Source organism: Microtus ochrogaster, chromosome 19 (genome assembly GCF_000317375.1).
Source record: "Microtus ochrogaster isolate Prairie Vole_2 chromosome 19, MicOch1.0, whole genome shotgun sequence".
Taxonomy (NCBI): Eukaryota; Metazoa; Chordata; class Mammalia; order Rodentia; family Cricetidae; genus Microtus; species Microtus ochrogaster.
In genome coordinates this window covers 30,876,848-30,900,662 of record NC_022021.1, presented here as the reverse complement: position 1 = coordinate 30,900,662, position 23,815 = coordinate 30,876,848, and the positions used below count along the sequence as shown (strand labels likewise).

Genomic DNA, 23,815 nt, shown 5'->3' with positions numbered 1-23,815 from the left:
CATGACAGACAGTAAGCGACAAACAGGCTGGCAACATACATAGTGTGGATATGCACAGCAGATATTCCTGTCTTGTGGTGAAGGAGTAGAGAACATGAACCCCATTAGTCTGCCCGGAATGGCATACAATTCGGATCTTATTATGAATGTCTAGGGTGTCCTACTTAGAATCTTTAGACCTCAGTTAACCACATGTATTTGAAACTTGCAGAAGACATCACCTCAGAGAAGTGACTACTGTGTATTTAGACCATGAGCTGTAGAACCATTATTGATAAGTGCTTTGATCTTCCAGTTCCCTCACAAATCACCTTCCGTTACCCACTGGTACGCTTTTGCAAGAGAGGTAATTGCATCCTCCACAACCAATTCCATGTACAGCTCTGCTAGGATGAAAATTAAGATTAAATTGTGACATGAGCATAAAAAGATTGTAGGTGTGTGATGAAGACGCATCCACTCAGAGATACTCGGTTCTTAAAAGGGAACTGGTACCCACAGATGTCTTAAAGGGTTAACGATATGGAGTAACTGGAAGTGGAGTCTTGTGGAGACAAGTGACCCTGCAGTTTGCACATCTCTGAGTTGCATGACTGGTAACAATGACAGGGAAATATATTGCTTTACATTAGCCACATGAGTTACAATTATACCACAATTGTGCTTATTAAGAACAATTACAAAACAAACATGATCACCAAAAGTGTGTTTATTTCCACATATACTTATGCAATTTTTCTTGCTACAATTTCATCGAAAACTATGCCAGAATCTTCCTGCAAAGCAGGAAGTAGTAGGTAGTGGATACTCTTCAGATATGAAATTCCTTTGGTCATTATGTAACAGTCCAATATCTTATGCACTTCTGTGAGATGTTTGTGTCATTTAATTGCAGTAAAGCTTAACTTTGTGACCCCATATGCTCTGAGCATAGAACCACACACTAAATCACAAAAATACTGTCTGAGAAGGCAAATAATGACAAATAACCTTTCACTTCAAAGAGGTTAAACAAGTTTGTGGGTGAAAAGTATAGGGTCAAAGGTTGAACTGAACCTGGCCACCAATGAATTAGGCAACAGGACAGCCTCACTTGACTTTCATTGTCTCTAGCTGTAGGGTGATAACTTGAAGGAAATCTGTGGTTTAAATGCCTTTGCATAAGTTTAAATTGTTGTAGAAAATAAATTCAGGGTTCATTACTTTAAAGAGAATTGATGATATGGTATTTTTCATATAAGAATCTCATTAGTGCATTTTATATATGATTTAACACCAGGGGTAAACACTTTGAAGTGCTATGCTTCAAGGAAACAAACTTGGGTGCTGAAGATGTAGCTCAGTAGAAGAGCACATGCCTAGCATGTGCAAGGCTTCAACAATACACACACAAACACACACACGTATGTATACTTATGTATATGTGGTACTAACTGTGAGTGCCAGCTTATGGCACATTCTATGAAGGTGTTTTGATGACAAATTTAACCCTTTTCTGATAGATTCTGGGGTGGCGAAAGTTAGTCAAAAACCAACAAGCCCCATCTGTAACATATTACTGTTTTGTGAACGTTAGTCAAGTGTGATAATAAAGAAAATATTACTTTTATTGCAAACATTTAAGATGTGTTATTTTGTGTCTCTTAAATGGAATACTCTTATATTTTGCATCCATTAGTCTGCCTGTATATAATTAAGTTAATAAGTCCTTCAACATAACATGGCATACATAAAATATAAATATTTTGGGATAGTTCTCAAATTTAAAAAATGTGATAACATCTGCACTATATCAGCTTAATCTTACCTCAGCTGGTTGTACAGAGTCCAGAGAGCTCTACTGTGGTCCAAGTAATGCCATAGCAAAGACGAGATCTGGCAAGCCAGATGTGATAAGCCCAGTTCTGGATTATAAGAAAATTTTATATCTGGAAATCTAAACCATTAGAACTCAATATTAATTTGCATGTTTGTTTATGTTCTTAACAAGGAGCCAGTTATTTGTGGAAATAATTGTACTATTTAAAAGTTATCTGAAATAACTAAAGCTTTCTTATAATTTATTCATGAGCATAAGAACACAAATCCATAAAACCAAATGCTATTTTGCAGCGTAGACTTTGAAAGAATTTCTCCAGACAGGCTCTGGTAAGATAGGCTCTAATTCTCTCCCTAGCCCTGCCGTAATCAGGCTATTCTCTGGAATGTGAAGAACAGTAAACTAGAACTTGTTTGGCTCCAAAGCTGATACTACATTTAAACAGAGCACCAAAACTCTTTGCAGATGCTTTCTTTGAGAGAAACACTTATTCCCAACCTGCATCAGGTGACAATTCCTTCAGATGTGTAGGGAAGAGTGATAAAGATGCTGAGTGTCTCCCAAGGTCATCTGGGAAGGTTACCTTGTGGTCTATTCTTCTGAGTCTCCGAAGCATCCAGCATTATTGGTATACCAGTAGAACGAGTAGCAATGTGACCAATACAACAGTTAAATATTCCATATAGATCCCCCAATGAAACTCCCTTCCAGTCATAACACTCCAAGCTCAGCTACAAGTCTCCCTCAAAGTAGAGCTATCCTATCCTTCCTGTCACTTAGTCTCAAAGAGCAGGAAGCCTGCGAAGGTAGAGAAGCGCTGGTGGTCCCCATGGAGGGCACCGTTGCCCATTCTCAGCCAGACTTCATCCCCTTTGGCCAGTTTGAGCACTGCGTGGTTGCTGGATGTGTCTGACTTCCCCTTTGTTTCGTAGCTGGAAATAAAGAGAAGGACACACTACTTAGTCTTCACCATGCAAACCCAGCCCTTGAACCCACTCTGTCTCTACCTTCTCCTACGCTTTAGGTAGAGTCGTGGGTTAAGTTCTCTAAGTGGCATGCAAAAGGGAATAGCATAAATCACTTCTAGACCTGTCCAGCAGGATTACTATATAGAAGAGAGTTCCTTATCCCTATCAGACTAGAAACTTATGCCCAGCATTATCTTACCAAACCTCCCTGGACTGTTATGTGAGAAAAAAGAACAGTTCTGCTATCTTTGAATATTTACATATAATCTTTTTTTTTAACAATGATTTATTTTCTTCTTGACAATCTGGAATTTGGTATTCAAGGAAGGTACTTTCAACCACCAAAATGAAAATGCACTTGCTAACAGCCAGGCAGGAGGCAATGTAGAAATAAATTCTGCGTACTGAAAAGATAAACGCTGGTGTGTGGTGGTTTGAATGGGAATGTGGACTGTCTAGGAAGAATTAGGGGTGTGGCCTTGTTGGAAGAGGTGTGTCATTGGGGGGCTGTCTTTGAGGTTTCTAAAGCTCGTGATGCACCCAGTCAGTCTTATATTCTAATATTCATATATATTCTCTCTGTGTTTCTCTGTCTCTCTCTCTCTCTCTTTCCTGCCAAAGTGTGGATCAGGATGTTAGCTCTCAGATACTGCTCCAATGGCCATGCCTACTGCCGTTCTCACCAACATGATCTTCAAGAATTCAGCCTCTGAAACTGTAAGCAAACCCCCAGCTAAATGCTTTATTTTATAAGTCTCCTTGGTCCTGGTGGTCTCTTCACAGCAGTAGAACAATAACTGAAACACCATGCTATGCGTGGGAGATATTTGAAAAAAGCAGGGTAACATAGACCTGGTATACAGTCACCACTTAAGATAAAGGATTCCAAAGAGGTAAATATTCTTTGCAGATTTATGATGTTTCTTTAAAAAGATGAGTTTGGAGAAGTGCAGACATGCTTGAAAGATAAATAGAGTCTAGACAATCAAGGCTCTCACAAGGTTGGAAAAAAACAAACAAATAAAAAAAAAAGGTGCTTGTATACCTGAAGAGCCAGGACAAAGCTGATGTGTTCCCATTAGAAACTTACACCCAGAGTCACATGGCACTTATTTCCTCTTGGCAATAATGACTGCATTTAGAAAAGGGCAAAAATATGAAGAGCCACAAGAGTAACCGGCTGTCTAGAAGGTGTATTGGCTATCATTCACTAACATGTTCCTGACTGTGAGCCAACAGAGCAAAGACCTGATATGTTCTATAGAAATCCTTGCCGAAGACCCAGCCTGGGTTAGAAAGACTTGGGATCTCTGGCTTAGTTCTCAGGTTTCCACTGACTGGAAGTGGAACATGAAAAAGCTCTAAGACAGAATGACTTACCCTTTAGATGTGACCTTGGATAAAAGTAGACAAAGAAGACCCTTCAAAAGAAAGAATCAGAAGCCAAAGAGAAAATCAGCTGAAAACTGTCTTAAGAAAAGGATTATTCATCTCTGAGTTCTGCGTTTGAACTAGTTTAGGCTATCTCCCACGAAGACCAAGACAGAGAAGTGTGTCCTACGGAAGGAGGAAGAGCTGGGTGGATGTTTGGGAATAAGGAGCCTGAAAAGGGCTGGCTTTTACCAGAATTCATTGTCTCCTTGTTATGGATTTGATAGAAAATGTCCCACACCAGCTCATGTGTTTGAACACTTGGTCCCCAGCCAGTAGAATGCTTTTGAAGGTTGTGAAACCCTTGGAAGGTGGAGGCTGGCTGGAGTAAGTAGGTTGTAACAATGCTTTCTTGAGTGGGTGTTTTTGTCACTTGGTGTGATTGCTGTGTTCTTCTACAGTCTGGCATCAGTAAGAAAGGAGAAGGATGAGTTAACAGGTAAAACAGCATTGTTAGACATCCAGAACATACGGTCTGAGACATATCAGAACCCCGAGCTTTCCTTGATCCTTGTCCACTGAGGTGTGAGGGGCCATGCCACACCAGGCTCCTACGGAACTCTCCTATGCTGTCTTTGCTGTGATGAGCTGAGCCCTCTCAATAAACTTTCCCTTAAGTTGCTTCTTTCGGTGATGATCACAGAGATGAGAAAAGCAGTGAACGCCCTCCTACACAAGAACTGTACTAGTTCATGCTGTCCTCGAGTTGGTAAGGTAGATCTGGGATCAGGGGGATTGAATTTTCTGAATAGAATGACAAACAAAAGTGTTCACTGTCTGTTCTTTCCTCCTCCTGACTCTGGAAAGGACCGTGATCAGTGAGAATTTAGGAGTCAGTTTTATAGATGTCTAATTTGCTTCATCAGCCAACATCCCTGAAAATAAAAACAAACGCAAAACAGGAAGAACAGCCCCCACCCACACTGCTTTACAATGCTCTCTTCTTCCCTACTGCCAGCCTATGTTCCCCTTTCTGGAACCCCTGCCCTGGTTGCTCAAGGTTCCGATATGACAATGTGTGCTGGATGGCTAACAGCTCTGTTACCTGTTTTAACTCTTTCCCTTTCTTACAGATGCCAGACTCTAGAAGAACACAGAAATCACAACAAGTGAGAAAAAAAAATACAGGGGAAAAAAATAAGAGACCAAAAATGTTTCCCTTAATTACAGGGTGGGGGTTGGAGGGTGCTGGCTATCTGCATGTCCTAGCAGCAGAGCATGATATGGTGCTGTCTAAAGCATTATTCCCCAAGGAACTCCAGGGCCAAGGTGATGAGTATCAAAGTAATACACATCATTAGACATAAGGACCTATTCTGCCTTCCTCATCAGCAGTGAAGGCTGTGAAGACCACTAATAGTGCCCAGCTTCAGGCAAAGCGGAAATGGGGAAGCAGAAGAAACCAAAGGGAAGTGAGGAGTTAAAGAAAGGATCTGAGTGGTGATGGTGAGGAGTGCTGCTGGCCATTTGCCCAAGGTCCCTTTACTTGATAAGTTCATTACTGCTCTTCCCAAACAGGAGTGATAACCTGACCAAATAGAAGAGAACAAACCTGCTAGAGTAGGCTCTGTGAGTGCCTAAGCGCTTCCTGTGATCAAGACGGCACGTACCTGTACATGCTGAAGACAGTATTGCCATTGTGCATAAGGTACACGTACACCTCCTCTACGTCCTCATGCTTCATCATGCTGAAGGTGAAGAAATACACACCTGGAAAGGACAAGGGTTTACTCATTCACTCATCCGTAGAAGATGAGTCAAGCGATTGCACACATGGCTTTGTTTTATCTGTGTATTGTCTAGTTTCATGATCTCTTCATATGAATATACTTTCGTTTGCTCCCTTAAAAAGTACTTAGTTTTTTTGGGGGGGCAGATTTTGAAACAGGGTTTATGTGTGTAACAGTCTTGGTTGTCCTAGAACCCACTTGTAGACCAGACTGGCCTCTCTAACTCACTGAGATCCACCTGCCTCTGCCTCCCAAGTGCTGGGATTACAGGCATGTGCCAACACTGCCTTGTATTTAGATTATTTTTAACTCAATGTGCTTCCTGTTTATACTTAGTAAGATGACAAAATAATTAATAAAATTAGTCAAATATGTACTTAAAATGTACAACTACATTCCCCAAATATAGCAAAGGCTACATATTAGAACACAAGTAAATGTTTCATAGTTCTAAAGAAATGGTTTGGGTCATTTCTCACATGACCCATTGTAAATCAGTAACTCTGCCACAACACCTTGTTGCTAAAAGTATATTCTTACTGATTTCCATTTTACAATTTTTGAAGTACTAGCTATACAAAAGTCCAGAAATATCTATAGGAAAAAAAAACTAAAACAGTGGAGCAGTCATATTTCTTTTCAAACACCTATTTCTTTCTTATGAGGATATTATCTATAAGGATCCATCTGATGTTGAGCCAACTTACAGAGGAAAATTATGTTTTGTTAAATGTTAGGGATGCGTATTTGATGGCAATCTGTGATGCCCATTCAGATACCAAGAGATTGGTTCGGAGAGGAAAAGTAAGGTCAGATGAAAATTAAAGTTCTTCAAGAAACAGTTTGTATGTATCTAGTATTTTACATTTTATAGGATTTCGTTTTATACACACATAACAATTATCAATGCCTGCAGAAAATAAATTTATAATCAAAATGGCAGGGAAGTATCTTAGCCTTCCTTTTAAAAATGTACTGTAAATGAAAATAGATGTAGAAACACTTTAGAAAGAGCAGGCTACGAAACCAGATGGTAAATAACGGAACTCTTAGGATTAGAATTGCAGAAGTGAGCCGTACGCACATGAGGCTCTCTCTACCAGAACGTGGGATGACACACTTGTGCTCTGGTTTTCAGGTCTTTGAGCAGTAACTGCAAACATCAGTATTATCAATTTTAAAAGCGGGAAAGATGATCATTAGTGTGAAACCACTGGGAAGGTTAAAAAATAAACAGTAAGTAAACGGATTTAAATTACTATTATCAGAATGGTGTCCAACCAAGGGAGCACAAAAATTTAATTATGGAGTCATTGACCTCAATGGGACCATTGATCCAAGATATCTAGACTCTTATCTGTAGCACTGGTCATGAATTGCAAAAATTTTTACATGAAACTTAAAGCCCTCAGAGCAAAAAGATCCCAAAACTGACATGGAGTGAAGTATGATGGAAAGACTGTCTCTGTAGTTGCATGAAGTTAGGCCATTCTTACTTTAACAGGGTGAAATAAACCAAAGCACACATTAAAAGCATATGTGTAAGTTTAACACAGCCAGCGCATTCTTATAATATTTTCCCTGTATATACCATGGAGGGGAACAAGGAAAAAACCCTGAAAAGCAGAAATTGAAAAACTGTCAGATTTCTGCAAAACTACGACACTGGTGGAAATCAATACACTTCAAGTATGTAAAGGTGCTGCCCAACGCAGCAGGAAGCTGGACAGGGCTTCTAGGAGCAGCAGATCTCAGCCCTGCCAGGAAAAAATATTCTCCCTGATGGAGAAAGGCCATTCTCAACTGTTGAAAGACAGTTCTGGGATCAGGCCTAAGAGGGCAGTTTGCTAGGAAAAAAAACACAGACTGCAAAAGTGGTTTTTTTTAGTAGCCGTTACCAGGATTTGCCAGCAATAACAAGATTCCTGAAAATCAGGGAGTTTCAACGCTGCTTCAGAAGTCTTTCTCAGGAAGTATGGGGAGGAACTGTGGCCACAGGGGGTGAAAACACGGAGGAGCTCTGCTTAAGAATCTTGTGCTCTTGGTATCCCTGGGAGGCCTGCTCTTTCTGCAGGGAAATAGAATAGCAGTGGAGGTGGGACTTGGAGGAGTGGAGGGAGGGGGAAAAAATACAGGTGGGATGTATTGTATGAGATCCCTGGCAACAAGGAGAGGCATGGAAATGCCACAAGATCGAGGTTGCCTGGGTCCATTCCCCGCAATCTTAAACAAACCGCTGGTCAAGGTGAGCCATCAGCTGCCTTTCAAAAGCAGAAAAAAAAAAAAACCAGCAAAAATTGTACAATGGATGATTAGTCCCAAAGGACATGTTGTCATATACCCAATGGATGATTTTGCCGAATATGTACATCACTGGTTGTAAATATACCAATAAAGCAAATGGCGCTGTTCTAAAACAGAATTCAAGAAAATAGCCAGACGAGAAGGAACTAAAAACTGAAGACACTGGGAAAATCTTGTTGTAGTAATTATTTTCCCAATAGTTGTGACCAAATGCCTGACAAGAAGCAAGTCAATGGAAGAATGGGTAATATTAAGAAGTGTTCTTAATATCCTCAGCTGTGATCACAAGTGCAAGACTGATTCTTCTGGAATCGAGGAATTCTCTTGACTGTGGGTCTCTGCACAGGTCAAAACCATACTGTGTACTTCCACCATAGTGACACAGAGTAAATATTCCCATTCTAAAAGGAAGGAATGGGAGCAAAACCAACCCTACAGCTCCCAGTCTGGGATCTGGGGTCTGTGACAGCATTATTTGGCTCTAAAGGGCCTTGTCTGGCCTGCCCATCCAAGTCAGCTACCTGTAGCATGTATAGCTTCTCTCTCAGGTCAGATCCACCCTATGGCTGCAGATTGCCTCCCTGGAAAATCCCAACGTTCTTTCAAAGTCCAGCATCTCCAACATTCTAGGGTTTCCGCTCTACCTTGACTTCTTCACCTTCATAGCTTCATAGCAGACTCTCAAGTCCTCTTTGTAGGGGCTCTGACCGTGCACCCATTGGATGGCCCCATAGGCTCTCTGAATCCTTGGTACCAGACTGCAAAAACTCCACAACTCCGTGCATCTTACATCATTAATGTCTCCAAAATCAATACCATGAGAACGATGCTGCCAACTTCTGATGCCAGCTCAAAATGTAGCCTGGCCCACCTTGTATCACAGCTGCAAAAGCCTCTATGTGCCTTTTCCACCTGGGAAAAACACTTCCCTGGGTGGTCTTTAACCCCCCTGTATTCTCTGCATTCCTGTGAGTGCTCTGGCTTCCAAGTTGCCATCAGAAGCTTCCACTAAGATCGGCTCGCAGCATCCTAGGGCTTTTCTAGTCTGAAGTTCCAAACACTTCCACATTCCTCCTGCAAACCAACTCCAAGTATTTGAAAACCACATGGTCAGACAGACGACAACAATGGCCCCACTGTCCCATACTGGTTTTCTGTATCACTTTTCTCATTGCTCTGACCTACTGCTTGTAAAGAATCAAGTTAAAGGAGGAGGGTTTACTTTGTCTTGCAGCTTAGGAAAGGCCACCGTCCATTACTGCTGGGGAAGCTTGGCATCAGCAGTGTGAGGCAGAGATCCCATTACCACTGAAGTCAGAAAGTATGCATCACAGATAAGTGAAGCCAGACTAAAGGCTCAAGACCTGTCCTCAGTGACCCTCTTCCTTCATCAAGACCCGTCTTCTAAAGGTCCCACCACCTTCTAAAACAGGGTCAAGTGGGGACCAAGTGCTCAAACATACAAGCCTACGGTGGACATATCACATTCAAACCACAACGCTACTGAATTCCGAATAAATTCCAAAATCAGTGGCAGTGTTGTGCCCAGTGTATTCCTTCATTTTGGTAATCAGATTTTAGTTCTAGTAAACACAAACTTCAGAGGAAACACACTAGAGTGAGCACAAAACTTTGGCAATATTTTTGTAGCTCTTCTGTCAGTCTAAATCACTTTAAAATTAAAAAATTAAAACAATAGAGCTTTTTGTTTAGTTTTTAGTTGGCCAAGTGTCCAGACATTTCAAAGATTTTGCTGATGGCAATATAGATAAATGAGTGTTTCCCTATTCTAGTAAGAGGAAGAGACGGCTACAAGCCTTACAACCTTGCAGAGCTGGTCAAACTCACAAAGAAGTCCTGTCTATGTGTTGCTTTTATTAGTTACTAAAGAAGCTGCTTTCAGCCAATGGCTTAACAGAGTAAAGCCAGACTGAAAGAGATATAAAGAGAGAGAGAGCAAAGTCAGGGAGATGTCATGTAGCCACCAGAGAAGAAAAACACAAGCCATAAACTGGAAACTTTGCCAGTAGGCCACGGCCTCGTGGTGATGCACAGATTAATGGAGATGGGTTAGTTTAGGATGTAAGAGCTAGTTAGAAATATGCTTACGTGATTGGCTATGCAGTGTGTTAATTAATACAGTTTTGTGTAATTATTCCGGGTCTGAGCAGCCAGGAACAAGTGAACAGCGTCAGCCTACAAGAGTTTGTCTTTGCTTCCGTGATTCCGTTCCTGGTACTTGAGCCTACAGATATACCTGTGTGTGTTCAATTACAAACTGGCATAGGAAAACGACTGACAGAAGGCTTATTTTAATAACAAAATGTGGAAACAGCCCAAAGGGCCAATATAACAAGGAAATCAGTAGGTACATTTTCATGTTATTTATAAAAGAAAGTCATTACAAGGGAATATTTTTAAACATTATGGCAAGTCTTTCTTTAAAAGCAAACTCTATTTAAAATATAGAGTATGCTAACTTTTATATAAGGTTAAATATGTTTCCTTAAACAGACTTCAAAAGTTGGATTATTTACTCAATTTTCAGTATTAAAAATAGAACAGGTATTCCTTGGGGGCAATGGTGAAGGAACACAGTTATCACACAGTGACACTGTGAGAATTATGTTCCGGGGACTTTGAACATCAGAGGTGTCTGTACCACCTCAGGGACATAGATCACTCTCGGTTCTTCCTTCCCTCCATTCCTTCCTTCTTTGTTCTCCGCAATCCTCCTTCCTGCCTCCCCTTCCATCTTCCCTTCCTCTCTCTGCCTTTCATCCACTTCCTTTTCCTTCCTGTGTGTCTTCTTCCTCCTCCCTTCTTTTCCTTCCGACCTTTCTTTTCCCTTCCATCTTCCCATCATTTCTTCTTTCTCTCCCTCCTCCCTCTTTCCTTAATGGCTTCATTCATGGATGTGTAAATCTCACCTGATACAGGAGCCCCAAATCTACCCGTCATAACATCAAAGAAGTTTCCAATGTTGGTCTCAACACTGCTGAAGATGATGCCACTGTTCTGATTGCTGAAGTGAGTTGCTAGAGAAGCCATGAATGCGATCTAAGGAGAAAGCTGGTGGTCAGTGCAAATTTGTCTTAAAGAAAAACATCCCTATACAGGTAATTTTCTTTCAGTGTTATTTGTAATGGAAAGCTTGAATACAATAAGTACCAAACAATAAACAAAGAAGTAAATAAATGATAATAATTTAATGTATTTATTCCATATAGATATAGTCTACATTAACAATTCTGAATGTATTTAAAAAACTACTAGTCCTTAAAAGATACTTTTTTAAATATTAAGATTGTGTTATCAAGTAAAACTGAAAAAAAATTGGATAAAGTTCTTGGGCTGTAGTATTAGATACATATTTGTATATTAAGTGATTAGAGAAACTTACAGTTGAACTTCTTACTTTAGTTAACCCTAGGGAAATGTGTTTTAATGCATTAATTAAAAAGGCAACACAAGATTATTGTGACTTAATATTAGACTTCATTAAGTGTTCTATTTAAGTGGAGTTGTTCTGTAGTCAAACTGAGAAAAATATCTTCAAGAATATCCATAAGTGGATAGCAAGATGACTGAGCAGGTAAAGGTAGTTACTGTTGGGTTCAGAGACCTGAGTTTGATCCCCAGGACCTATACTGTGGGCAAAGAGAACCAACTCCCCAAAAGTTGTCCTGTCCTATTTATTTTACAATGAAAGGGTATTGTATGAATTACCTTAACAGGCAAAAGAGAGGTTTGAAGTTATCCAAAACATAGCAAAAGTGGTTAAAGAAAATCAGAAATCTATTTGACTATTGGAAAAGAAAATTTTCTGAGCTTAATTCTGCATAAAATAAATATCAAACAAATTGAGGCCAGAAAATTCAAGAGAACCAGAGAATCGGTTACTGTGAGCAGCCCCACCTGTAATTTAAGACTAATCCCTTATGTTTAGGAAACCTTGAGAGCCTCAGCTTAATTCATGGAAGCTGAGTAGCAACAGTTACTCTGAGAAACCTGTTCCATGATCCAAACACGAGATCCTATGGATTGGGGAATAATCTATCTATTTGGGTCCTGTCTTAGGGTTTCTACTGCTAAGAAGAGACGCCATGATCATGGGAACTCTTATAAAGGACAATATTTGATTAGGGCCGCTAACAGTTTCAGAGGTTCAGTCCGTTATCATCATGGCAGGGAGCGTGGCAGCGTGCTGACAGACATGGTGCTGGCTACATCTTGATCAGAAGACAACAGGAGGTGGACTGTTGCACAGGGCTTGGCTCGGGCATATATGAGTCTACCCCACAGTGTCATACTTCCTCCCACAAGGCCATACCTACTCCAACAAAGGCACACTTTCTAATAGTGCCACACCCTGTGAGCTTATGGGTGCTAGTTACATTCAAACTACCACAGGTCTAAAGATACATGATTGAGACTCAGCTTAAATCTGAGCCTCAAATATCCATGTCCCTTAAGTTGAGAATGAGGCACCATTATTGCTCTTTTATGGGTACTGCCGTTGTTACTGCTAGTAGTGTTCTAAACTAGAATTTGAATAATTAAAAGAGCATTAGAACAATTGTCTCTATCAAGAAATGATTTCACTTGATAACACTGTTGGAGGAGATTTGAAAGTCAATGACAATCCCTTAAAAATAAGCAGAAGTAAGAATAATAAATTCTTTAACATGTATTGGATGTTAATCCCCCTTCTTCATAAGTTTTTGTAATTTTTTAATTTTAAAATTAAAATATGAATTTAAAACCTTCCGCTTCCTTTTAAAATTCATGGCATCTTTTCTATTATTTTGTTATTTTTGTTTGTTTGTTTGCTTTTTGAGACAATGTTTCCCTATGTAACAGTTCTAGCTGTCCTGGAACTCAGCTTTGTAATGAGTTGGCTTTGAATTGACAGATATTAGCCTAATTCTTCTTACTAAATTCTGGGATTAGAGATGTACACCTCCGAGCCCAACCTGTGTCCTCTTTGTAAGAAATTAGTATTGTTATATATACAAATGCACAAAAACATAGATATAACCTGCTGAGTCCATTTAGTGTTGCATATATATGCATATATGTGTGCATATATAAATATAAACACACATTTTCAGGACTGAACACTTGGTATTGAGTAACCAATTAGGGGACTCATCCCTGACGAAAACTAAACCACCGTCTCTCAGTGCTTAATTGGCTGTATCTCTTTGTTTAGAAGTGGGGTCTAAGAGATTCCTTTCATCCATGTTAGCATGTCTGTTGGTGCTGTCGTTGTTCAGAGAGCCATGTGGTTGACGATTCATGAATGTATGATTCCTGTTATTGTTAGGAGACAATCTCACAGCCGACTTCCTGTTCCTCCAGCTCTGACGATGTCGTTCTGCCTCCTCTGCTTTGATGTTCCCTGAGGCTCAGCTGTGGGGCTGGGTTGTAGATGTATCAGCTACAGCGGGCCACCTCACAATCTCTCTGCATTTTGAGCAGTTGTTTCCACAAACTCAAGTTTCCATGAATGTGTGAAAGAGTCCTCCCAAATGAGCATATTTGTAACATTTGGGGAAACAGATGACATTTAGTGGTTGCTCAGATGTCCCCACTAACTACCTGTCCCATGAAAAGACCATCTCTACATTGTTTTTTGCTAGTTTTCATACATCTCTAGACCATCATAGAAATTACCTTAGCCTAGCCAGATGACCTCCCAGCCCACTCGTTAATTTATATTGACATACGAATCCCATCATGCTGAAAGTATTAAACAGAATTAAGAAGTTGCCGCCAAGCCCCTCAAAAGTCAGTTCTGGTAAAACACAGGACATCTTATTTTACACTTGAAAAACAGGAGCCCAAGAGAATGGTGCAGTGTACCCAAGAGTAAACAGCATGACTGTTGCCCAAATAAGCAGCAGTTTCCTCTCATCTTGCAAACAAGAACGGTTTTGTATACCCGTTCTCAGAAAGTCTCTCTTGTTCCAGAATTTTCTCCCAAATACTTAATTCTAACCACAAATTGCTCTTTGAGGAAGACAAATTAGCCAGACACAACCTGAACAACAATGACAACAAAAAATCTATTTTTAAATATTAACAAAAACTAACATAGAGTTAACCATTTTTCTGGGTGACCTAACTTCAATATTTACAAATTTTAGATGTTGCAATAAGAATTATAAAGATGAGTTCAAAGAGAACTAAAGAATGCATCCAACTATAAAGGGGTTATGGCCATATAAATAGATTTTAAAGCTTCATGTAGAGATGAACATAGCCTGATCTACCAAATGGAATAACTCAAAAAGTAAAATGTCCCTAGTGAAAAGAAGACTCTGATGTGAAACGTTTATATAAAATTGAACTATAAAATCTAATTTAACAGAAAGAATGTTAATATACAAAGATGAAATTTAACTACATAATGTGGCAAATTAGCAAATAAAATATAACTAGATGCCTAGCCATTCCATTTGTATGTTTAAATGTTTTAGTGCAACTTGGTTATAACCCTCTTATTTAACCCATTGTCTCATCTGGAAAATAGGATATGAGTTTATATTTATGGCTGTTTGGTCCTATGAGGGAGCTGGATCTCACACTTGATAAATACCCTTTCTTAAAGCCATGTTTGAGAACAGGCCTGCCATGTAGCTGAGCAAATTGAAACTGAGATTATCTCAGGATAACTGACGGTTTGTTTACTAGAGCCGTTTGGTCCCTGGTCCCGAATGTGCATGCAGCATTAGAAGTCACCTGGGGATCTGCGGAGGGTGGTTTACCTGCAGTTCTGGTGGCACTCCTGGGTAGCCCTTCTCTCCTTTGGGGCCATGTTGCCCCCGCTCCCCTCGAGGCCCCAGGTCTCCTTTGTCTCCTTTCTCGCCTTTAGCCCCTTCGTGGCCAGTGGCTCCATTATTTCCATTGTTTCCATGGTTTCCTTTAAAAGTCAGAGATCATATGAGAAAACTGATTCACTCCGACCTCCATGTGCTTTTAGACAGACACAATTGCTTTCTTCAGAACTAGTCAAACTCATTTGTAAAGGGAGACCATTAAAGAACCCTGACCACAGCCCTTTAAAGGGCATCAGACGAGTGCTCTTGTACTGGGCTCTGGATACGATTAGAGACCAAGACCACAAAGCACGCTTTTCTACAAGCAAGGATTGAGTGGAAGAATGTATAAAGACCATCACATTGCCATTGGAAACAGTGAAGATTAACAAACACAATACCCACCAGTGCTAGAATGGCTCAATTTTAGTAACGGTACATTTTATTAATTACATATTTATAAATGATCAATGTTACAATAAACATAAGTGATATTTTAGTTATGGTTGTAACAAGTAGGGATGGTGTGGTACTATTTCAGTTTGAATCATTGTATATTTATATATTATATGCACAGATGAAAAACTAATTCTAGTTATTATGCACAATTATTTTAGTTTTTCATGAATAGATGAAGCAGGGGTGATTTTTGTGTTGTTCTATATGTTTTTCCATCTCCTTCAAGTCTTATACAAAAGCAATTTTATAATTGGGAAGAAAAACTCATATAATAGCATAATAATTTTTCAAATCAAGAGTCAGGTAGTATCTTCAAAGGTTCACTCTGCTGCTCAGACCAGTTCTGCACCTATCTTCAAATCAAGAGTCAGGTAGTATATTCAAAGGTTCACTCTGCTGCTCAGACCAGTTCTGCACCTATTTCTTATTTTCATATTTGCTAACCTTCCATATCTTTTGTGTTATACTTCGTGTGTTATCTTTGACAGGGCAGTAAATCAGGCTTGAAATGTTCGCAGATTAATAAACTTTGTTGGATCAAAGTGTTCTGTCTCAAAGGTGTTTCTCATGGTAAACCTTTCACCAAAGCCAGCTTCCCTGTCACCTGAGAGGAGGTCAAAGAGCCTTGCTTCACATCACTGACCCTGTGAACGAATGGCTTTGGTGGACAAAGACATAGGCTTAAATATAGGACAGGGTACGAGGGTGGGAAGGAGTTGTTAGGGTTTTTTTTTCTTTCATTATAAATTTGGTTTCACATGAGAGGTACAAGGAGTTAATCCAGTTTTGATAAGTATAAACATCAGTGGGGGAAAGTCAGGGAACACAAGTAGATTTCTTGTAGAAGGAACTCGTCTGGGGTGGGGCAAGGATAAAGGTCTTTGCTTTGTCCACTCTGTTCACTGTAGTAACGCTCTAACAGAGTGACCCAAGCTTAATCAGCTGGAACAATACAACACAGGTTAAGCATGGATCTAGAGCAGTGGCTGTCAACCTGTGGGCTGTGAGCCCTCTATGGGTTGAACTGTCCTTCCACAGGGGTCGCCTAAGACACCAACTATTTGCATTACAATTCATAACAGTAGCAAAATTAGTTATGACGTAGCAAAGAAAATAGTTTGATGGCTGGGCTCTTTACAGCATGAGGAACTGTGTTAAAGGGTCACAGTATTAAGAAGGCTGTTCTGGGGCTGATGAGCTCAAGAGCATCTCCTTTGCTGCTGCAGCTTCTAGAACCCAAAATAATACTCATGAGTCCAAGTGAGGCGTGGAAATCAACTAGAAACAAGGATCTGAAATTAAAAAAAAAAAAAAACTAAACTAAACTGACACAGAAAGTCAGACCCCTCAGAGAATGGTAGAGCAAAATCCAGCAAGCTTTCCTTTCTACCTTTTCTACCCACCTCCATTTGATATGTTTTAAGAAAGTTATGGTGTGTTGTACAAAGTACACTATGGCAGAAATACTGACTGCTGGGGTTTAGATAAATGCCTCCCCAAAGCCCATGTGTTCGAGGTTTGTTCCCCAGTATGGTGCTGTCAGAAAGTGGTGCAAACCCCAAGAGGTGTGGTCTAGGTGGAGGTTAGAGGTCACTGAGGATGTGTGGCTTGAAGGAGGTTATAGGGGCACGGTCCTTTGTGCTCCCTTCACTCATGACGTGAGTGCCTTTGCTCCCCCCAAGCTCCCACTAACTACAAAGTAGTCTCAGCCAGCCATGGGAGAAGCCTCCAGAATCATGAGCAAAATCTAAGTTGATTAGCTCAGGAATTGGCAACAGTACCGGAAGGTACCTAGGTGGTAAGGTGGGTGTCGGTGCTAAGGTGGATGCTGCTGCTAAGGTGGGTTCCCTGTGCTAAGGGGGGTCCCGGTGCTAAGGTGAGTCTGTTCTCAGTAAGTGGCTCTGTCCACGGGCTGGTGATGAACCTTCTCTCTTTTGAGTCTCAGCTTGGATGCCTGAAGTCTCTTGGATTCTCGAAGTAGTGTGGAGAATAAACACCACAGGGCAGTGTTCCACTTGAACTGACATAATGAACCCAGCTCCTTGCCAGTTCTTTATCTTTGCCATTCGCAGTACACAGTATGTCAACACAAAGGGTTTGCGTTTGCTCTTGGCTTCTGTTTCTGTTATTGAAATTGCTGTGCAAACTGTAGGTCCTTACCTGGAATGCCAGGAGGGCCTGGAGGCCCAGGGGGGCCTTGGTAACCACGGAATCCATAATCTCCATGACAACACTTGCTGCAGTCTGGGGGCAGTCCTCCAGTTTGTGGAGACTTGAAAACAATGGGAAAAGAAACTTCAGGTAAAGATATTTGCAAGCACTTAAGAGCTTTTTAACTTCCTCTGGCCTTCACCCTTAGATAAGTTTCACTCCGCTCAACTCAGGGTCACATCAGAAAAGATGGTGTGGGACATGGGGAATATCTGTGACCTGGGGGCTAGGGAGTGGGTAAGGTGAGTGGGTGATCAGAGGTTAAGGATACAGGGAGTCCACGGAGATGTGCCGTGGGGTGGTGTGAGGGCAGGACGGTGCAGAGAACAGGGGTGGTCTTGGACAAGCTCATGACAGCAAAGGCAGTATCTTGTTCCCAAGAGGAAGAGGACATGAAAGCCCCTTCTCCCTCGATACCCAGGAGTCTCAGGTACAATTAGACTATAGTAAGCCTCAAAGCAAGCGAGCAACAACTTCCGAGGTAGCTACTAAACACCACACTCGTAACGTTGGCTTTAGAGGTCTTAGGACCTCTGCAACTCCACCTTCCCAAACCTCTAAAGCACACAAACTGCTGAGGAAACAAAATATTCCTTAGTCTGTACATTAGCTCATTTATTTTTAGATTGAAAAATAGAAATATAGTTATCATATACAACAGCTGTTCTGAGACACGCATGTACGCCCTTGCTGAGTGACCAGTTCATATGCATTACCTCGCTGGCTTTCCTCTGATGGGTCCATTCGAACCCTTCTTGGCAGTTTTCAGGAGTTCAATACACTGCTGCTAACTGCGCTCATCCAATTGATTCTTATTATGTACACATGGGGCAACTCTAAACTCATTATAAGTATTTAACATTTTATACATTCTTCTTCTAAATTTAAAGTGATTATCTCACTATGCAAACTAATATTTAATAAACGCTAATGGACATTATGTGCTCAACTGTGACTCCCATATAAGAAGACTATAAAAATATAGGAATAAAAACAATTCTCAGTTATACAAAGATAAAATTCTAAAGTGTACTCTTGCTGTGAAGGAACCAAGGACCCAGTGGACTGACTGGCGGGAGAGTCAGAACGTGTAAAATCTGGATTCTCCTCTGCACTGGCAACCTGCCTTCTAATTGTGTCATGCAAAATACTTGTGGAAACTTTCCTAGATACCAGTTACAATCCAACAGTTTTGAAAACAGCACGTGGTTGCTAAGGGATTCATTGTGAAAAGAAAAGGATCCGAAATGGAATGGACAGAACAGAAGACAAACATGGAGCACGAGGCAGGGAAAGAAGAGGAGGGAGGAATTTACCGTTCTGCTTTTCTCTGCCACTAGATGTCCTCCAAGGAGAAAACTGGGTGAAGAAGTTTTCACCCACAGCTACACCTTCCTTTGATTGGTTGGTCTTAGAGACTTGGTCATTGTCCTCCCTTTCCCTGAAGTTTTCCATTAAACCATTAAGGGAGTAGCCCACCCTGGACCAAGTCTCTGTTGCCACAGCTCAGACCCAGTGTTGAGGAATCAGGAGCTAAATGCTGGAGATAACTCTTAGTCTTAAGTCTGCCAAGCCTAACCACAGACAAGTATAAATTCATATTGGCTAAGGAAAAAAAATCAACTAATACTCTTGGTTAGAGATGAAGACACTTGATATCAAACTCCACAGGCAACCCCACCTACCACACATCTGAGAAGTGTGTTCGTCATCTCCTGGGATGCTTTGCTAATGTGAAATGTGGCTTCTAAACCCCAGGACCCAGAGTTTGGCCAATGATGGGTTTCATGGATAGAGTGGTGGTGGGGGAGGAGCTCTGTAAAAACAGAATGGAAACTCTGAGATGCTTAGGACTGTTAGAATAATCAGGGCACTGGGACCAGGGTCCCTGCTCAGTTCTTTGTGGCCTTCGAAAGTTACCATTCCCAGACATCAATCTGAGCTGGCCCTGAATTTCCTTTCTAGTGCTAAGATGCAAGCAAGGGTGCTATTGTGTTTAACTTTCGATAACAATTTTGAAAGACCTTTAATATTTTTTGATTTTTTTAAACAATTTTATTACATGTATTTCTTCTTTCTTATATGCATAGGACACGTGATGTGACACACATGTGGCAGTCAGAGAACAAACGTGGATCCTGGGGAATCAAGTTTAGGTCAGTCAGGCTTGCCAACAAGTACCTCTGCCTGCAGAGTCAGCTCACACACGAGAGAGTCTTGATACCCGCATTTGTAAATGTCTAGTATCTGAATACGGGGAGGTGGTGTCTCTTAGTATCCTAGCTAACGAGGATGATTGGTGTGCATGTAAGCTATCTCGAGTAACGTCAGGAGCACAGAGCTGCCACCAGTACAACAGGCAGGCTCCTGGTTCTCCTAGTTGGATGCCTCCCAGGAACCCTCCTGCGATGTTTTGTCACGTGTTCTTCCGTCTGGCCTTGTCTTTCAAGGTCTAGTTCAGAGGGACAATGATAGTGCAGTAAGGAGGGAGGGAGAGAGAGGGGAGACAGACAGACAGACAGACAGACACACACACACACACAGAGATAGAGATAGAGAGAGAGAGAGAAAGAGAGAGAGAGAGAGAGTATGCTGTACATATTTGTTAGTGTAGGGTGTGCTCATGGGTGTGCCTGGTGGGGACCAGAGATGAGTGCCAGTTTTCTTCCTCCACCATTCTTTTACAAGACAGAATCACTGAACCTGAAGCTTGTAGGTTAGCTAGGCAGGCTGGTCAGTGAACTGCAGGGATCTGCCAGTCTCAGCAGACCCCACCCCCACCCCAGCACTGGATTGCAGATGCGCAGGCACACCTGTCTCTTTATATGAGTGCTGGAAGTCTGTCTTCAGGTCCAGTGCTTACATAGCAGCCCGACCGAGCCATCTCCCCAGCCCTCTCATGAGGCTTTTGCTGGGCTCTGAAGTCGGACAGGATGTGATCTAGACATTTTATTCTCGCTAAGGAGGAATTTTTATATGGGAAGTCACTATCCACAGCCTCTTCAGTTTGTCATCCTCCTTCCCAAATCAGATAGTTATACACTGGGAGCGTGCAGTTGAGCAGCTGACAGGACAGGGGTGTCGTCTGTAAGACAAGCTCCACCCATTCCACAGAACTGAGTTCTACTCTCAATGACTATAGAAAATGAATACACAATTCTTTTCTTGGAGAAACAAGATGGTAGGAAGGGAAGGGGAGAGAGGCTTTGGTGAAGAAAGTGCCCGGAAAAGAGAAGGGAGATAGAACTCTTCCAGCACCAAATCACCACGGACCCGACAGCCAGCTCCCTTTCTGGTACACAAAGCTTGTTACCTCCCTGCTCGGCTGTCACAGGCTGAACTTTCAGGAGCAAAGCTTAGTTAGTCTAAAGTTAGCCTAAACTCCTTTACTAGTCAAGAGTACTCCCGTGGCGCCCAGACATGCAGGTCATCTGCAGTCTCCTCCATCAGCACAGGGCCCAGCCACACCCAGCTGCTCATGGGCTCCATGGTCCTCAGTGTCTAGTACTCTTTACACCTCTGCTATGAACATCCATCTGTTCGTTTCTTCTCCTTACTATTTTTTAAGGTCCAGTGACCAACACTATTCATTTTTCTCACGTTTTCTTTGTGCATTGACCTTGTTTACCACACGGAATTTAATCAAACGTAATTCATAAATTAACAGAAAAGACTGGTTGAATATGAGTAATGAAACCTGTTGCTTTAGAGCTAATATTAAAACTTAATAAAAATTCAAAAGAAATAAAAAGGTTGAAAAATGAGTGAGTGAATGCATGAACGAATGAATGAATGAATGAATGAATGAACAAATAAATACTGATAAAATTTTGTTCCTAACAGAGTACTTCAGAGTGGTTGGTGATGGGGGCTTGGGTGTGTTTATGGTCTCAGTTTCCATCCTATAGCATGGAAGAAGTCAAAGCTGGGAAATGCTTGGGGAGTAATTGATGGGGGAAAGGAGAATAGCATAAAGAAGAGGATGGGGGAAGTAGGGAGAGAGGGAAGAGTTTCACATGATCCTAAATACAGTATCCACTTGCAAAGAAATGGTACTGAAAACTTCCGGGATGTTACTGGCTCTGAATCTTCTGGGCAGCTCCACAGGGTCTTTATCTGAGGATGCTTCAGGAATCCAGGGCTAGAAAACTAGAATGTAGGGGGGAGCAAAACTATAGTTGGTGTTGGTTATCAGGAAATAACCGAAGACAACCTATAGCAGCCCATTGGACACCTAGGAAAGACACTATCCATCAAGATGGAAAGCCAGATCGGGGACTGGACACAAAGTAAATGAAGATAAAAAAAGTTAGATGAAGATCACTGAAGCAAATGTCTTTAAATAGAAGACAGACTTGGAAAGAGTCATTTTGTTCATACACACACACACACACACACACACACACACACACACACACACACACCCTTGACAAAACCCCACAGAGCGACTAAGAAACTGCACCGTGTGGTCCAGTTACATGTCTCAGGCTATTCCAGTTCTGCTGCTAAGTCTGTGTGGGATCCTAGGCTGACCACATAATTGGATAATCAACCAAGACTTCTCAGTCTGGAGTTGGGGGTTGCAGCCATGTGAAAAGAAGTTCCAGGGTCTCTACAAAGCATCCAGTTCATGGTTCCTGTGCTCATATGTCCTGCTTCAAAGACCATGTAGTCCAAGTGCCCTTCTCTCCACTCCATCTAACTTTAGCATTTTGTGTGTTAGATTCTAAGTACAAATAAGTTTCTTCCTGTTTTTGCTTCTTTTAATTAAACTGAAGTTTGCAAATCACTACACCAAAAACCTATGCTCATTCCTAAAAGATGTAAAGATATGTCCTCAGATGCTGGGCTTTTGTCCCAAAAATCAATCAAGTTCTCTTACTAGGAGACTGAGTAATTCCGTACCTTATAATTTAAACATGCAATCTTTTTGTTGTTTGTTTCTTTTTCTCTTAATGAGTTAATCTGTTTTTTAAAAAAAATGTTTAAACGAGAAGGCTTAGCAACCTAGGCTGCTACAAAAACAAACAAAACTAGAGGGGAAACATTACAGAAAATCCCCAAATCAAAGTAAAGCAATCTAAACTGGCTTTTGGCAGAGGCAAAGGGCAGCTTCTCCCTGCTGGGGAGGATTAAAAAGAACCCAGTGCTTTGGGGATCAGCAAAATAATTATCCACAGCAATGCATCTATCCACATGGGTGAGCCCTTCTTCTGCATCAACAGAGCAATAAAATAACAATAATAATAAGGTCCCAACACAAAAGTAGGCTGACTCCTCCTGGTCCCTGTTCTCACCCAGCACATCATGCCAGCAACTAGGAGTCCCTGTTAGATCCCAGATACCCACAAGCAGCTCAGCAAACTGCTCACAAGCACAGATTTTAAGAATCATAGTTAAAACAACAGAAACAATAGTCATTTACGTCTGCAAAAAGTCATTACGTCTAAAATCTTAGAAGAGAATTCCGAGTACCTGGCCCCAGAATGGGTTGATCTGGGCTAGGTCCTCTACCTCAGGGTGCGGAAGCTCATCTGGTCTCAGGGGTTTTAGGTCTGTAGAAGTGTTATTATCCACAGTCCCAGTTTTAGGATGGCTCCGCTCTCTCACTTTCTCCCTCCTGGAGCCGCTACGGCCAGTCTGCTGGTGGCTCTGCACTATCCTGGCCACCGCTTTATTAGCTCTTCCGCTCACCTCCATGTATTCATCTTGACACAGGCAAAATGGGAGGGAAAGCAAAGCCAGCAGGTGCCACCAGACGATCTGCCTCCCGAGCATGACTCCCAACAGAGCCACGGAGTCTTCCTGGGCAGCTGGTGGGGGCTGTAGGTGCCGTGGTCGCTTCAGGCAAATGCCAGGTCTGGAGATGAGAGCTGCAGCCGGCTGGGTGGTTTTATACTTTCGGTGTGTAATAAATAAGGCTGCAGTCATGCCAGAGTGACGGCGGCCCTCCCCCACAGACAGAACAGCCCCCATTCATCACATTCCTGCACCACAGGCAGGATAGTGTGTGCGCGCGGAGTCCAGTTGGTGGGGTTCATAAATGTCACACCTTGGCATGTTGTTTTG

At 41.5% G+C, this 23,815-nt stretch overlaps 1 protein-coding gene across 1 annotated transcript; it reads right to left on the bottom strand.

The window, feature by feature from the left end:
* Nucleotides 1-713: 713 nt before the first annotated feature.
* On the bottom strand, nt 714-23,571 carry C1qtnf3 (C1q and TNF related 3). Its single transcript, XM_005356630.2, has 6 exons — nt 23,441-23,571; nt 17,696-17,807; nt 15,026-15,180; nt 11,183-11,312; nt 5,829-5,928; nt 714-2,751 (listed from the first exon to the last, which is right to left on the bottom strand). The coding sequence occupies exons 1-6, from the start codon at nt 23,522-23,524 to the stop codon at nt 2,592-2,594; spliced, it is 741 nt and encodes a 246-aa protein (XP_005356687.1). The 5' UTR covers nt 23,525-23,571; the 3' UTR covers nt 714-2,591.
* Between the last annotated feature and the right edge of the window lie 244 nt (nt 23,572-23,815).

Coding starts and splice junctions, on each gene's coding strand:
- C1qtnf3 (XM_005356630.2), bottom strand. CDS start 23,524: ATGCTCGGGAGGCAGATCGTCTGGTGGCACCTGCTGGCTTTGCTTTCC. Junction 15,181..17,695: donor AGGCCCTCCTGGCATTCCAG/GTAAGGACCTAC, acceptor TGACTTTTAAAG/GAAACCATGGAAACAATGGA. Junction 5,929..11,182: donor ATTTGGGGCTCCTGTATCAG/GTGAGATTTACA, acceptor TGTCCTTTCCAG/GTGTGTATTTCTTCACCTTC.